The sequence below is a fragment of the Manis javanica genome, chromosome 7, assembly GCF_040802235.1.
Source record: "Manis javanica isolate MJ-LG chromosome 7, MJ_LKY, whole genome shotgun sequence".
Lineage (NCBI taxonomy): Eukaryota > Metazoa > Chordata > Mammalia > Pholidota > Manidae > Manis > Manis javanica.
The window spans coordinates 30676672-30693905 of record NC_133162.1 but is presented as its reverse complement, the minus strand read 5'-3'; the positions used below and the strand labels follow the sequence as shown (position 1 = coordinate 30693905).

The window sequence follows — 17234 nt, the reverse complement described above, 5'->3', positions numbered from 1 at the left end:
TGATTCCTTTTGATCCTTCCCTTTCACTGCTTTTTGATCTGTGATTCGGTTTTTGTAGTGTCTGTGTAATTGATGTTCTTTTGTATTTTCTTTTTCTTTCAGATTTATTACCTTTCATAATTTAAAAAATTTTCTCTCTCAGTTTTTATTTGCTCTTTTCATTATCAGTCTTATTTCTTGATAATTTTTCCTTTCAAATAATTTAGACTTAGTGTGGAAATTTGGAATTATAATTTCGTATAAACCCATATGAAAAGCATATTAGATATGCTCTTTAGGAGAAGAGCCACTTGTAATCCCCTTTAGCTGTTTGCAGTGTGTACTTGGTACTTCCAAGATATTGAAATGTTTCCTTTAGTATTTGTGAAATAGTTCCTTTCCAGGGGTAGGAAGATGTAAGAGACGCAGGCTCTGGGGTTTATTTTTAAAAAAGACAGGGTTGAGAATATCTAGTTTGCAAGTCCAAGATGGACAGCATCTGGCAATTCTTTCTCATTCTCTTAACCTCACCTCCCCACCCTCAAAATCCCCAGCCAAACCTTCTCTCTTTCCTAGTGTGGGGAAGGGAGGCCATGGTAATTTAGTGGAAAATGTTTTAATTATAGTAGATAAATAATAAACAGGCATAGATACCTTGCGTTTTCTTGAGCGGGTAGTTAGAATTTGCTCATGTCCTTGGAATAATTTGATGAGAAGAACTAAAGAAATCTGAGAAACAATTGTTCTTTAAGAATAAATGAAAACTCTAGAATCTAATAATCTAGGAAGTAGTGTAGAAAAATCAACTTTCTCTTATGTAGAACACAGACTCTACAGTTTACTGAAAATGATGGCTTACTACTGTAGACAAAGAAATCCCTTACATTACAATGTAATTCTTATAACCAGATAAAATACACTCCTAAGGACCATCTTTGCTAACCTCTTACATTCCAAACCCTTTATGGTGATTTTATTTGTGGTAAGGAAATTTGACCTGTATGTGGGCCTCATGTAGACACCTGGCTGTAGTATTTTAGGCTAGTGTTTCTTCCCTTTTTAACAGAAGAGTACTTTTTAACAATTACAACAAAACCCTTCAGTGATAGTAGGTTATGTGATAAAGTATGCCCTCAATTACTAGAAATTCAGTAATACTTTTCGTATCTTTTTAATTGCAATAATATTTCTGTGTATTTGAAAAGTAGTAAGTACATGGAATGCACAAGACATTAATTCTTTCTAAAGGTTATAGTAAAGTACATAGGGATTCATAGACCTCTTGTAACTAAGCTCCCAATGAAGTCTGTAGTTGGGGAACCGCTGCTCTACTCCATTATTTTTGTTATGTTGTATAAAGGTACAGTCTGATCTTCTTTTCTTTTTATTCTTGTAATAACCCATAGAAAACAGGATGTAAGTGATGTTTGTTTTTTGTTGAGCTGATCAGCAATATTTGAGGGTAATACATCAAAATTTTTTGTTTTTCATTTCTCCTTTATACTGGTGGAAGGTGAAGTGATAATCATGTATGTACAGATGTACACGACTCTTTTCTTAATTTTGTATGTATAATGCGTGTGTCATACCTTCATAAAGGAATCAGCAAGTTGTTATGGCAGTGTGAAATAATTACAGAAGTCTTTTAAAATACTATGTTAAAACTTTTTTTCTTTAGTGATGTAGGTGTTCTCAGTGAGCCTTTTCCTTCTTCAAAAAACTGTTAGCTTGATAAATCTTTCATCTCGGTTGATATTTGAAATGTTGTGGAAATTTTGAGGCAGTTTGACTCTTCGGTAAAGGAGCCACTAAAGTGAAGTTTGAAAATCTATGTAAAAGAGGTATTTGGAATTTTGTGAGATGGTAAGAGAACCCTTGAATTTCCATTCCTTCATTGGTTATTTCTAATGTCTGTTTTGTATTGTTCTTAAATGTGCTCTGAGTTTGTATTGAGTGTTAATCATGAACAAAAATGCAAATACTTCTACTAGATTTGTAATTGACACTCTCTCCTCAGCATCCCTTCACTAATGATCTATAGATTCTTGAAAACTGGAAGAAAACACCATTGTTTTTTCATGCAACAGATTAATATTACCATAGGGAGTATTACTGTAATAATGGATTTTTTTCATCCTTTCAGGGTTTGAAAGTATTCTTGAAGGGCTGTTTGGACCTGCATTATTAAAAGATCTCAGTTTATTTAAAGGTATTCAAAATATTTTTTTTAATATTTCAGATTTTTGTGGATGATATATATGAAACATTGGTGACTTAAGCCTCAGGCTCCTTTTCATTCACGGTTTTATGAGTTAAAACTTTATGCATGCAAACGTCTTTTTGTGTTACTTGATAATGCAAATATGTGTAAGACTAATGTGTATTAACTAGTCAGCAGTTATTATTAAGAATTTTAAGACAACCTGTCTATTACTTAGTGAGGGCTTTTTGTGGTCATTGTTAAATAATATTTTTGAAGTTCTCAGTTTCCTGAAGAATTATCTTTTGTGCCTATTAATTTGTTATTCCTACTATTTTCCAGACTGTGAACCTGAAAGCATTTCTGATTGGACTTTCGATGAAAATTGTCTGTTTTGTTGCTTGAGAAGAAATGAAGTAAAGGTAACCAAGAAACTTGTGAAATTTAGCTAGTGTGGTATTTTATAGTCATTATTTTTTCAAATTTGATTACTTTGTTGGAGGATTTGTAGGAAAAGGAAGGTAGAATTCCATATTTATTTATAAAGGATTTGTAACTCAGTTTTGCGATTTAGACTGTTTCTAGTCTGTTGATTAGCCTATTGAGAAATCTGCATTCCACCATGCATTGCTTTATTTATATAGTTCACTGGGCAGAATAATTAACTAGGTCTCAAACTGTTGTATTTATTTTAAATATGACATTTATGGTAATTCAAGTAATGGGAGTCATTTGTACAAAAAGAACAGTAATATGGATCTGGATCAAGTTACTAATTCATGTAGATTTATGATGGACTGTGGTTTATGCTTTAGTATAACATGTTTCCTCATAATATTTGAGCATGTATGCTGTTTATATTCAGCTGTAGAAATTGGCTAGATTTTTGGTCTCTATGCTTTGTGTCAAACCTAAATAGAATTTTGATTTAGAAATACTACTTAAGTTGTTGGACACATGAATAATAGTTTACTGTCTGGTGTTTGTTGTAGTGGTAAGTCTGTTCCCTGTTATAAAGCTTTGGAAACATTTTGAATTCCTTCCTCTCCCTTGTACACTTCCAACTTCAAATCACTGACCAGGTTCTATCAGTTCTTTCCTCGTATTGAATTTCATTCTTTTTCTTTCTACAGTCATCACTTTCAACTGTATTAGATGGTTAGCATTATTTCTGGACTACTGAAATAACATAATGGGTCTCTCTCAGTTTTCTTAAATCTTTTTAGCAGTCTTTAACTACTACAAGGTTAAACTCCTTCCCCTCAACCCTTACCCCTGAAAGAATGTGGAAATGTTACCCTGTACACAGCCTCCAATGACTTTCTCATTGTCTTCTGGATTCACTACCTAATGCTCAGTGCCTCTGTGCTCTCCACAGTTCAGTCCACTTCTCTTTCTAAAGCTGTCCCATTAGTCTTCTATACATATTTCTTTCAGCTAAACTGATCTGATCATTTGTATTAAACAATATGCTGTTACTCTTTGGACTATAGCACTCCATGCCCATTGTTCTCTGTAGCTTGATATTCCTTTGCTCTTATACTTAGCTTAAGCTCTTCCCATCCTACAAGTGACCTGCCTACCTACCTGGCTTGCTTTCATTCTTCTTTCTTTCTGTTTGCTCTTACTGCTGTTACAACTTCATACTGTTTTGGTAAGTATGAATTAATATTCTCCCTTATTTTGTTCAGCCTTTTCTGTGCTTGAATTTTGTGTTCTGACTACATTGTCAGCTTCTAAAGACTATGAACCATACCATACACTTCTTTGTACCCTTGCATGTAGCCACTGCACCACTGTTTACGATCACTGGCAAGTTGCTTTAAAATCTGATAGCCAATTCAAGAGCTTCTTAATGTTCTTACTTTTATTTTTGCTGACTACAGAAAAAAATTATTGCTGTGACTATCCAAGATGGTCTGTTTTCACTGAATTAATGAGGAGAGTGTTTTGAAATTCAATGTGACTCTAAAAAGAGGCACCAGAAAATAAAGCCAATTACCAATGAAGTTGAAGTTCATCATTTTAAACTCTGTGTGTTGGCATGTTGTGACTATTTATTGAGCAAGTCCTTTAATAGATGTTTTGGTGGAATAAAAGGAGCAACTGTTAGTTACCTTCTTTCAGGATAGGGTTGGGAGGGAAGCCCTTCCTATGTTCAATAATTAAGTACAGTGTATTTCTAGGTGAGGGTAAAATATCATATAAATGTTTTTAGAAGAAAATGCAGAAAAATAGCAAGGCACGGAACCATGTAGCATTTAAAACGTCTGTTCTTACTGTTTGTAGTTCTACATTTTTAGTTGGTTTTCTCATTAGAACGAATATTTCCATTTGATAACTCAGCTCCACTATCTGTCTTTGGCATTTATTTTTTTCAGAGAATCTTTGCAGGCACTTGGAGCATCTCTGAGAAAGATGAGACTGTGAAAACTAAGTATATCCACTGGTTTGAGGCTTGCACGTAGGGCTGGCTTAAGATTCCAAAAAAGAAGGAACTGTCTGTAGAGTTTGGTAATAGCCAATAGGTATCAGCATAAAACATGCTCTTAGAGTCTTGATTTTGAGATTGGCATGGTGAGATACCTAGAAAATGTTTGCAAAAACTCTTTGAAGTAATGCATCTGATAATTTGGAAAGAGAAGGAGGTCACAAATATTTTTTAGTTAATTGGATTTTCAGTGGATACTGAAGCTGTTAGAATACATTAGTTAAATTTATGTTTTAAAATATGTAAGTGAAAAATATGAAGTAGTCTCTTTAGAAAATAAAGAGGGATTCACTTAGATTAGCAAAACAATGTTTGATCTATAATTCAGGATCCTATAGCAGTTAGAAAATATAATTTGTAAGGGAAAGGCAACTAACATTTTTGAGCATCTACTGTGTGCTGGTTACTTTGTTCTCACTTAATTCTCACAAGAACCCAATAAAGTTACCTAAAAGCATCCCAGTTTTACAAATAAGGAAATGAGAAGGCTCAGAGAGAAGTTTTGGGCAGTTACATAGCTGGAATTTGATAGATGTTTTTAGAGTACATGAATTTTGATAACAAACCTAGGAACAGGAACACAGAAAGTGGAGAGCAAAGGTTAAATAGGACTTGGAATTACTCAGTTTGAAAGAGGGAGAGAATCAGAGTTTAAATGGGCACAAGTGTATTTGGAATAGCCAGTCTCAGCTGTGCTAAGAATCTTAGGGAGTGACTGCCTGCCTGCCTGATGCTTGCTTGCATTCTTCTTTCCTTCCTTCCTTTTTCTTTTTGTTGGGCATATAGTAGGCTCTCTGTAAAACATTTACTAAATGAGTAAGAAGTGAGGAAGCTTAATAAACTTGGAGAATTATAATATCATGTAGCAGGCATATAAACACAGCTCTCTGTGTATTATTCACTCATGAGGCTTTTATACTTTCTTTAGCTTCTTTTTGAAATAATTGTAGATATAAAACACTTGCAAAAATAAACCTAGGGACAGGAACACAGAAAGTGGAGAAGCCAGGGTTAAGTAGGACTTGGAATTAACTCAGTTTGAAAGAGGGAGAGAATCAGAGTTTAAATGGGCAAAGAATTCCTGTGTACCGTTTACCCAGATTTCCCAAATGTTAACATGATATGTAACTACAGTACAATTATAAACGTCAAGAAATTAACATTGAAATAATACTATTTAATCTGAAAACCCTTCAGAATTTACCAGTTATCACAATAATGTCATTCTTTCTGGTCCAGCATCCAACTTAAGGTCATACTTTGTATTTAGTCATAAGGTTTCCTTAGTTTCCTTTATTCCGGAATAGGTCTGTTTTTCTTTGCCTTTCATAACATTGACATTTTTAAAGAATACTGGGAAATTTGTTTGTAGGATGCCCCTCAGTTTAAGTTTGTATTATGTTTATTCATGATTTAATTCAAGTTAGGCACTTCTGGCAGGAATTTCACAGAACTGATGCCTGTCATTCTCAGAGCATCACATCAGGAAGCACATGGTCATGTTTACTTTGCTGAGTTAAGGTGGCATCTGCCACTTTCCTCTACTGTGTTTCTGTTATTTTCCCTTTCCTACATAATAGGTATCTTGCGGAGATGCACATTGAGGTTAACCTTTTTATCATCATACTAATTTCTCCTCATAGGCTAATTTTAGCATCCATTGAAAAATTTACTGTGGTGTTTATCAAATGATTTTTGTGTTTCTGTAACTTCTGCCTCTATTAGAATTCTGCCTTAAGGCATAGTGTCCCTTCTTCTCTATTCACACATTTAGTTGTTTACATGTCAGTATGGATTCTTATTTCATTCTGTGGATTATAATTCATTACAATCACTGTTTATTTTATAGTTCAAATTGTTTTGGATTTGGCCACTTCTCAAGTTGGCTCCTCATCTTTCTTGTCATGTTCCTTTTTTTTAAAGCATTTATTTACTTTTTGGCACCAAAAAATGTTTCAAGTTTCCCTTGTCCCAAACCTCAGTTTCTCCAAAAACCATAGTGTTTTTTTTATTTGGAGAATTTTATAAGAAAGCAAGGTCTGGCACTAGGTGTATTCATTGATACTAGAGCATTGTTTCTTCTTGGCCTCTTCAGTTGTCTGAGCTATGAAATATGTATGTTTACTTTTTTTTTTACATATATAAACACTTTTTAAAAATTTTGCTATCATTAATGTACAATTACATAGCAACATTATGGTATGGTAACTAGACTCCCCCTATTATCAAGTCCCTACCACATACCCCATTACAGTCACTGCCCATCAGTGTAGTAAGATGCTATAGAATCACTACTTCTCTGTTTTATACTGCCTTCTCCGTGTATTCCCCCCCACATTATGTGTGCTAATCGTAATGCCCCTTTTTCCACCTTATCCCTCCCTTCTCACCCATCTACCCCAGTCCCTTTCCCTTTGATAACTGTTAGTCCATTCTTGGTGTTTGTAAGTCTGCTGCTGTTTCGTTCCTTCAGTTTTTTCTTTGTTCTTATACTCGACAGATGAGTGAATTCATTTGATACTTGTCTTTCTCTGCCTGGCTTATTTCACTGAGCATAATACCCTCTAGCTCCATCCATGTTGTTACAAATGGTAGAATCTGTTTTCCTCTTGTGGCTGAATACTGCTTTCCACAATGATTGAACTAATTTACATTCCCACCAGTAGTGTTGGAGGGTTCCCCTTTCTCCACATTCTTGCCAACATTTGTTGTTGTTGGTCTTTTGGATGTTGGCCATCCTAACTGGTGTGAGGTGATACCTCACTGTGGTCTTAATTTGCATTTTTCTGATGATTAGGGATATGGAGCATCTTTTCATGTACCTGTTGGCCATCTGAATTTCTTCTTTGGAGAAATGTGTGTTCAGATCCTCTGTCCATTTTTTAATTGGATTATTTGCCTTTTGTTTGTTGAGTTATGTGACCTCTTTATGTAATTTGGATGTCAATCCCTTATCAGATATGTCATTTATGAATATATTCTCCATATTGTAGGACACCTTTTTGTTCTACTGATAGTGTCCTTTGCTGTACAGAAGCTTTTTAGTTTGATATAGTTCCACTTGTTCATTTTTGCTTTTGTTTCCCTTACCTGAAAGATATGTTCATGAAGAAGTCACTCATGTTTATGTCCAGGAGATTTTTGCCTATGTTTCTTCCTAAGAGTTTTATGGTTCCATGACTTACATGCAGGTCTGATCCATTTTGAGTTTACGTTTGTGTATGGGGTTAGACAGTAATCCAGTTTCATTCTCTTACATGTAGCTGTCCAGTTTTGCCAACACAAGCTGTTGAAGATGCTGTCATTTCCCCATTGTATATCCATAGTTCCTTTATCGTATATTAATTGACCATATATGCTTGGGTTTATATCTGGGCTCTCTCATCTGTTCCATTAGTCTATGGGTCTGTTCTTTTGCCACTACCAAATTGTCTTGATTACTGTGGCTTTGTAGTAGAGCTTGAAGTCAGGGAGTGTAATTCCCCACTTTTTATTGTACCTGCTCAGGATTGCTTTGACTGTTCGGGGTTTTTTGTGGTTCCATATGAATTTTAGAACTATTTGCTCTAGTTCATTGAGGAGTGCTGTTGGTATTCTGATAGGGATTGCACTGAATCTGTAGATTGCTTTAGGTGGGATGGTCATTTTAATAATATTAATTCTTCTTATCCATGAGCACGGGATGTGTTTCCATTTATTGGGATCTTCTTTAATTTTTCTCATGAATGTCTTGTAGTTTTCAGAGTATAGGTCTTTCACTTCTTTGGTTAGGTTTATTCTTAGGTATTTTATTCTTTTTGAAGCAATTCTGAATGGAATTGTTTTCCTGATTTCTCTTTCTGCTTGTTCGTTGTTAGTGTATAGGAACATATCAGATTTCTGTGTATTAATTTTGTATACCGCAACTTTGTTAAATTCAGATATTAGATCTAGTAGTTTTGGAGTAAATTCTGTAGGGTTTTTTTATGTACAATATCGTGTCATCTGCAAGTAGTGACAGTTTGACTTTGTCCTTACCAATCTGGATGCCTTTTATTTCTTTGTGTTTTCTGATTGCCTTGGCTAGGACCTCCAGAACTATGTTGTATAAAAGCAGGAAGGGTGAGCATCCTTGTCTTGTTCCTGATCTTTAAGGGAACAAGAAAAAGCTTTCACCTTCTCACTGTTAAGTATAATGTTGGCTGTGGGTTTGTCATATATGGCCTTTATTATTATGTTGAGGTACTTGCCCTCTATACCCATTTTGTTGAGAGTTTTTATCATGAATGGATGTTGAATTTTGTCAAATGCTTTTTCAGCGTCTATGGAGATGATCATGTTGTTGTTTTTGTCCTTTTTGTTGATGGGGTAGATGATGTTGATGGATTTTCGAATGTTGTACCATCCTTGCATCCCTGGGATGAATCCCACTTGATCATGAAGGATGATCTTTTTGACTTATTTTTTAATTTGGTTTGCAATATTTTGTTGAGTATTTTTGCATCTGTGTTCTTTAGGGATATTGGTCTGTAATTTTCTTTTTTTGTAGTGTCTTGGCCTGGTTTTGGTATTAGAGTGATGTTGGCCTCATAGAATGAGTTTGGGAGTATTCTCTCCTCTTCTACTTTTTGGAAAACTTTAAGGAGGATTGGTAATTAGGTCATCACTAAATGTTTGATTAAATACAGGAATGAAATCATCTGGTACAGGTGTTTTGCTCTTAGGTAGTTTTTTGATTACCAATTCAATTTCCTTGCTGTTAATTAGTCTATTCAGATGTTCTGTTTCTTCCTGGGTCAGCCTTGGAGGGTTGTATTTTTCTAGAAAGTTATCCATTTCTTCTAGGTTATCCAGTTTGTTACCATATAATTTTTCATAGTATTCTCTCATAATTCTTTGTATTTCTGTGGTATCCGTAGTGATTGTTCCTTTCTTATTTCTGATTCTGTTTATGTGTGTAGACTCTTTCTTTCTTGATAAGTCTGGCTAGAGGTTTATCTATTTTATTTTCTAGAAGAACCAGCTCCTGCTTCCATTGAGTCTATTTTATTCTTCTCAATTTTATTTATTTCTGCTCTAATCTTGTCCTTCTACTGACTTTGGCCTCATTTGTTCTTCCTTTTCTAGTTTCGTTAATTGTGAGTTTAGACTGTTCATTTGGGATAGTTCTTCTTACCTGAGGTAGGCCTGTATTGCAATATACTTCCCTTGTAGAATGGCCTTCACTGCATCATGCAGATTTTGTGCTGTTGAATTATTGTTGTCATTTATCTCCACATATTGCTTGATTTATGTTTTTATTCGGTTCATTGATCCATTGATTATTGAGGAACATGTTGTTAAGCCTCCATGTGTTTGTGGGCTTTTTCATTTTCCTTGTGTAATTTATTTCTAGTTTTCTACCTTTGTGATCTTAGAAGCTGGTTGGTACAATTTCAGTCTTTTTGAATTTACTGAGGCTCTTTCTGTGACTTAGTATATGATCTATTCTTGAAAATGTTCCATGTGCACTTGAGAAGAATGTGTATCCTGTTGCTTTTGGATGAAGTGTTCTGTAGAAGTCCGTTAGGTCCATCTATTCCAATACGTTGTTCAGTGCCTCTGTCTCTTTATTTTCTGTCAGGTTGATCTGTCCTTTGGAGTGAGTGGTGTGCTGAAGTCTCCTAAAATGAATGCATTACATTCTATGTCTCCCTTTAATTCTGTTAGTATTTGTTTCACATATGTAGGTGATCCTGGGTTGGGTGCATAGATATTTATAATAGTTATATCCTCTTGCTGGACTGTCCCCTTTATCATTATATAATGTCCTTCTTTCTCTTTTGTGACTTTCTTTGTTTTGAAGTCTATTTTGTCTGATACAAGTACTGCAGCACTGGCTTTTTTCTCCCTATTAGTTGCATGAAATATTGTTTTCCATCCCTTTACTTTCAGTCTGTATGTCTTAGGATTTGAAGTGAGTCTCTTGTAGGCAGCATATAGATGGGTCTCATTTTTTTATCCATTCAGTGACTCTGCATCTTTTGATTGGTGCATTCAGACCATTTACATTTAGGTTGGTTACCGATAGATATGTACTTATTGCCATTGCAGGCGTTAGATTCGTGGTTACCAAAAGTTCAAGGTTAATTCCCTTACTAACATTCTAATTTAACTCACTTTGTGTGCTATTACAAACACAATCTAAAGGTTCTTTTCATTTTTTTCTCCTTGTTCTTCCTCCTCCATTTTTATATGTTAGGTATCATATTCTGTACTCTTTTGTCTATCCCTTGATTGACTTTGGGAGTAGTTGATTTGATTTTGCATCTGCTTAGTAATTAGTTGTTCTACTTTGCTGTGGTTTTATTTCCCCCGGTGACATCTGTTTAGCCTTAGAAATACTGCCATCTATAGCAGTCCCTCCAAAATGCACTGTAGAGGTGGTTTGTGGGAGGTATATTCTCTCAGCTTTTGCTTATCTGAAAATTGTTTAATCCCTCCTTGAAATTTAAATTATAACCTTGCCAGGTAGAGTATTCTTGGTTCGAGGCTCTTCTGCTTCATTACATTAAATGTATCATGCCACTCCCTTCTGGCCTGTAAGGTTTCTGTTGAGAAATCTGATGATAGTCTGATGGGTTTTCCTTTGTATGTGATCTTTTTTCTCACTGCTTTTAAAAGTCTGTCTTTATCCTTCATCTTTGCCATTTTAATTATTGTATGTCTTGATCTTGTATTCCTTGGGTCTCTTGTGTTGGGAGATCTGTGTACCTCCATGGCTTGACAGACTATCTCCTTCCCCAGATTGGGGAAGTTTTCAGCAATTACCTACTCAAGGCACTTTCTATCCCATTTTCTCTCTCTTCTTCTGGTACCCCTGTAACGTGAATATTGTTCCATTTGGATTGGTCACACAATTCTCTCAATATTCTTTCATTCTTAGAGATTCTTTTTTCTCTCTGTACCTCAGCTTCTTTGTATTCCTCTTCTCTAATTTCTATTCCATTTACCATCTCTTCTACTACTTCTAATCTGCTTTTAAATCCCTCCATTGTATGTTTCATTTCAGATATGGAATTTCATAATGATTGAATCTCCATCTTAAATTCGTCTCTGAGTTCTTGAATATTTTTCTGTACCTTCATGAGCATGTTTATGATTTTTATTTTGAACTCTTCTTTCAGGTAGATTGGTGAGTTAAGTTTCATTTGGCCCTTTTTCTGGGATTTGTGAGATTTTGGTCTGAACCAGGTTCCTTTGATGTGTCATATTTCTGTGTGGTGCCCTCTAGTGCCCAGAAGCTCTTGTTTCTGGAGCTGCTCAGCCCCTAGAGTGAGGTTGGGGGTCGTAGGGGAGCAGCATTAGTGCCCTATTTCATGAAGTCTGCTCTGTTTGTGAGTTCTGTATGCAGTCTGGTGAAGCCTTCTTTCCTGTTGCTGTTTTAGGGTTGGTTGTATTAAGTATATTTTCATACTGTATGTGGTTTTGGGAGGAGTTCTCTGTCTCGCCTCTCATGCCGCCATCTAGAATACTTTGTATGTTTATTTTTAAATATACATAACATCTCTATTTTTTTACTGTATGTATTAAAAGCCATCTTTGAGGTTCTTACTAAGTACAGAATTGTGTTGATAGTGTGAAATGCTGAGCCAGTAATAGTGAGTGCTGAAGAGATAGGAAGTATGAAAATTTGCCTTCATATTTTAATATTCCTAAAACTACATTAAATCTAAGTGATGAATCCAGCTGTGGTATGGCTGAGGTAGAGTAGGGATAGCTGTTGTAGAGAGTATGTATGCTCTTAAGTCTATTATAAAACTTAGTAAGTTTAGTAACTGACTAGAAAATCAGGAGAATGTTTTAAGTGGAATTTAGGACTCTAGCTGCATTTTTTAAGAATACATAGGACTGAGTAGGCAGAGATAAGAGAGGCACATCCTGGATGGAGCAGAGTATTTATTTTTCTGGAAATAACCAGTGATAAGATTGGAGCCATTGATACAGATATCCTTCAATGCCTAGCTAGCTCAGGAATCATGTAACTAGATCCTTTTCATGTTTATCATTAGTCACTTACATTGTGTTTACTCTGAACATTTAATGATTTCTTCTGTTTCATGAGTATGCAGTAATTAAAATTTAGATATATTCTTTTAACATAAAATTTTGGTACTTTAGCACATTGAAAATTTATAATAAGAAAAGGTATTATAGTTATTATTTTCTCATATTCTATCTTCTACAACATGTATTTTTTGGCATTTCTTTTTTTATTATTAAAATTATCATTGATATACACTCTTATGATGGTTTCAGATGAAAAACAATGTGGTTACTACATTCATCCATATTATCAAGCACCCCCCGATACCCCATTGCAGTCACTGTCCATCAGTGTAGTAAAATGCCACAGTGTCACTACTTGTCTTCTCTGTGTTACACTATCTTCCCCATGATCTCATGCACACCATGTGTACCAATCATAATACCCCTCAATCCCCTTCTCCCACCCTCCCCACCCACCCTTCCCCACCCTTCCCCTTTGGTAACTGCTAGTCCCTTCCTGGAATCTATGAGTCTGCTGTTGTTTTGTTCCTTCAGTTATGCTTCATTATTATTCTCCACAAATGAGGGAGATTATTTTGTCTTTCTCTGCCTGACTATTTCACTGAGCATAATACCCTCTAGCTCCATCCATGTTGTTGCAAGTGATAGGACTTGTTTCTTATGGCGAATAGTATTCTGTTGTGTATATATACCACGTCTTCTTTATCCATTCTTCTATTGATGGATACTTAGGCTGCTTCCATATCTTGGCTATTGTAAAAAGTGCTATGATAAACATAGGGGTGCATATGTCTTTTTGAATCTGAGAAATTACATTCTTTGGGTAAACTCCCAGGAGTGGAATTCTGTGTCAAATGGTATTTCCATTTTTAGTTTTTTGAGGAAACTCCATATTGCTTTCTACAATGGTTGAACTAGTTTACATTCCCACCAGCAGCCTACAACATGTATTTATGTTGACTATATTAGTTCAGGCATATTCAGTGCTGCTTGAAATGACTTGGCTGTCATCTTGTCCCAGAGAACAACAAATCAATACGTACTCACAGTACCTATTTTATAAAAGGAAGGAAAATGCAGTTCCTGTCTATTAAGAGTGAAGAAGAAACAAACATGAGAAGATTAAGGGTCATTTGTTTCTGAAATTTAAATAGATTTAAGGCAGAGTTAAATGGATACCACAAGTTAGTATATGACTGATTTAATTGCTCAGTTAATTATACAAGTCTAAATTGTGAGACCTAACTTTGTATTTCCAGAAGCCTTTTATATCAATTATTTTAAAAGGTTAAATGCTCTGTCCAAGTTACCATTTAACATCAGGGTTTTTTCTCCCAATCTATGGATTCTGCCCTAAAAAGGCTTCGATAAACCATTAATTAGTTGAACTCTGCTGTGTTCAATTTCCTGTGGTCAGAGTCAACCAGTAGACTATTCATTGGCAGATTTATTAAATGTCTGGTTCTGTGGTAGGTCAGAGAGTGTACCAAAGAAGTAAAAACCCCAATCCCTTCATGTTTATGAAATGTTGGTGAGACCATGGGTGGCTAATGAAATTAAAAGAGACTTAAGTTAGGAAGATGTAAATCACCCATCCTGCATACAGAGTACATCTGATATAGGTACAAGACACAGTAAAATCCCCTCCTTCATTCTCATGTAACATGGAAAAATACGAGAAAATTTAAGTACTACAGCAGTTGATAGGTACAGTGGATGGCACTCGAGTTGCTTAATCAAGGAGCTGGAACTCAGCCTGAAACCTAAAAGGGTCTGTGTTTTTTTAGAGCAATTGATCTGATAGTCATTTTGGTGATGTAATGGAGAGGAATTTATAGTGAGAAAATTATAGGGGACTTTTGCCAGAGGATTAAAGATGGCGGTGTGAGAGATGAGACAGAGGCTTCCTCCTAAAACCGCATATAATTTGAAAATATAATTAATATAACTAATACTGAAAGAGCAACAGGAAAGAGGGCTGCACCAGACGGCATACACCTGGAGAAAAGAGCAAACTTCACAGAACAGGGTAACGTACCAAAGCGGTGGCCCGGCTGGATCCAAGCCCTTCCCCCACCCCAGCCCACCCATAGGAGGAAGAGAAATAGAGCGGGGAGGGAGTGGAGGCCTGGGACTGCTGTATACCTAACTCAGGAGATCTGCTCTGGGAGCACAAACCTATATTTCATGGTGCTTTCATGATACTCTCATGATTAGGGGGTTGGAAAACTCAGACAGGCAGAATTTCTGGAGAGACTGAGATTCCAGCCACTTGTGGAGAGCAGGGATCCATATCTGGCTGCTCTGGGACAAAAGAAAAGTGGGCAGTCTGAGAGACTTCCTAACAAGGAAGCCCTTAGCAAAAGGGCTGCTAAAGGAGCAAGGATTGCACAGAGCTTACTGCTCAGGAGAAAGGACGCGTAGACAAAACTGTCCAGGTGCACTCTGCCCAGCAGGTTGGGAGCTTTCATGATCTTCAGGTGCTCCAGCTCCCTAGCTGGCTACACAACTCCAAGGACCTTCTCCATGATACGCAGCCTACTGCACCTTTCTCCCAGCCAGCCACACCTGCTTGCAAACCGACAAACCCTATCCTGGCGTTAGGCCAGCCAGAGGGAAGATTTGTCTACAGCAACTACAAATGCAAAGCATAGAGGCTTATAACTGTGTGCTCTGCCCACTCGTTCAGGCAGTGGAGACAGGCAGAGTGGCCAGGAAGCAGGAAACAGCTCTTTCCTCCCTCCAGACACCAATACCACCCCCCTGCGACCCTGGACATTGCTTCAGGAGCTGAGCAGCTCCAGAGAGTAGAGCTTCTGGATACCAGAGGGCGGCATATACAAATATGAAATGCCAAAGGAACCTGGTTCAAAGTAAAATTATGAATACAACTCCTAGAAAGATTTAAATGACATTGACCTCATGAATCTTCCTGTAAGGGAGTTCAAAATAAAAATCATTAACATGCGTGTGGAGGTACGGAAAGATATTCAGGAACTCAGGAATGAATTCCTGTTGGAGATCCAATCATTGAAGAGCGCAATGGAGGGTATTAAAAGCAGATTAGATTCAGTGAAGAAGATGACAAAGGAAATAGCAACTAGAGAAGAGGACTACAAAGAAGCTGAGGCACAGAGAGGAAAAGGATCTCTTAAGAATAAAAGAATATTGAGAGAACTGAGCGACCAATCCAAAAGGAACAACATTCACATTATAGGGGTACCAGAAGAAAAAGAGAGAGAAAAAGGGATAGAAAGGGTCTTTGAGGTAGTGATTGCTGAAAACTTCCCCAATATGGGGAAGGAGATAGTCTCTCAGACCATGGAGATGCATAGATCTCCCAACACGAGAGACCCAAGGAAGACAACACCAAGACATAGTAATTAAAATGGCAAAGATCAAGTATAAGGACAGACTATTAAAAGCAGCTACAGAGAGAAGAAAGATTACATACAAAGGAAAGCTAACATCAGACTTCTCAGCAGAGACCTTACAGGCCAGAAGGGAATTGCATGATGTATTTAATGCAATGAAGCAGAAGTGCCTGAAACCAAGATTACATTATCTGGCCAGATTATCATTTAAATTTGAAGGAGGGATTAAACAATTTCCAGACAAACAAAAGCTGACAGAATTTACCTCCCACAAACCGTCTCTACAGTGTATTTTGGAGGGACTACTATAGATGTAAGTGTTCTTAAGGTTTAATAGCTGTCATCGGTGGTAATAAAACCACAGTAAAGAAAGTAGAACAGCTAATTACTAAGCAAATGCAAAATTAAATTAACTATCCCTAAAGTCAATCAAGGGATACACAAAGTGTACAGAATATGATAACTAATACATAAAGAATGGAGGAGAAAGAGAAAGGAGGAAAAAAACACATTTAGACTGTGTTTGTAATAGCATAATGAGTGAGTTAAACTAGACTCTTAGATAGTAAGGAAGTTAATCTGGAACCTTTGGTAAGCATGAACCTAAAGCCTGCAATGGCAGTAACTACATGCCTATATAGATAATCACCCTAAATGTAAATGGACTCAATGCACCAATCAAAAGACATAGAGTCACTGAACGGATAAAAAAAACAACACCCATCTATATGCTGCCTACAAGAGACTCACTTTAAACCCAAAGACATACACAGACTAAAACTGAAGGGATGGTAAAAGATATTTCATCCAACTAATAGGGAGAAAAAAGCAGGAGTTGCAGTACTTGTATCAGACAAAATAGACTTCAAAACAAAGAAAGTCACAAGATAGAAAGAAGGACATTACATAATGATAAAAAGGTCAATCCAACAAGAAGATAACAACCATTATAAATATCTATGTGCCCAACACAGGAGGACCCACATATGTGAAACAAATACTAACAGAATGAAAAGGGGAAATAGAATGCAATGCATTTATTCTAGGACACTTCAACACGCCACTCACTCTGAAGGACACATCAACCAGACAGAAAATATGTAAGGAGACAGAGACATGGAACAACACATTATAGCAGATGGACCTAACAGACTTCTACAGA

At 36.3% G+C, this 17234-nt stretch overlaps 1 protein-coding gene across 4 annotated transcripts in view; it reads left to right on the top strand.

The window, feature by feature from the left end:
- Positions 1 to 17234, top strand: part of LCOR (ligand dependent nuclear receptor corepressor) — a 200899-nt gene that overhangs the window by 97668 nt on the left and 85997 nt on the right. For all 4 annotated transcript variants that reach the window (XM_073240605.1, XM_073240606.1, XM_073240604.1 and 1 more), the window contains exons 3-4: positions 2123 to 2188; positions 2522 to 2601. Coding sequence is in view for 2 of the 4 variants with exons in the window: in XM_073240604.1 (XP_073096705.1) it covers positions 2123 to 2188; positions 2522 to 2601 (146 nt within the window). In the remaining 2 variants the exon portion in view is untranslated. The remainder of the gene's footprint in view (positions 1 to 2122; positions 2189 to 2521; positions 2602 to 17234) is intronic.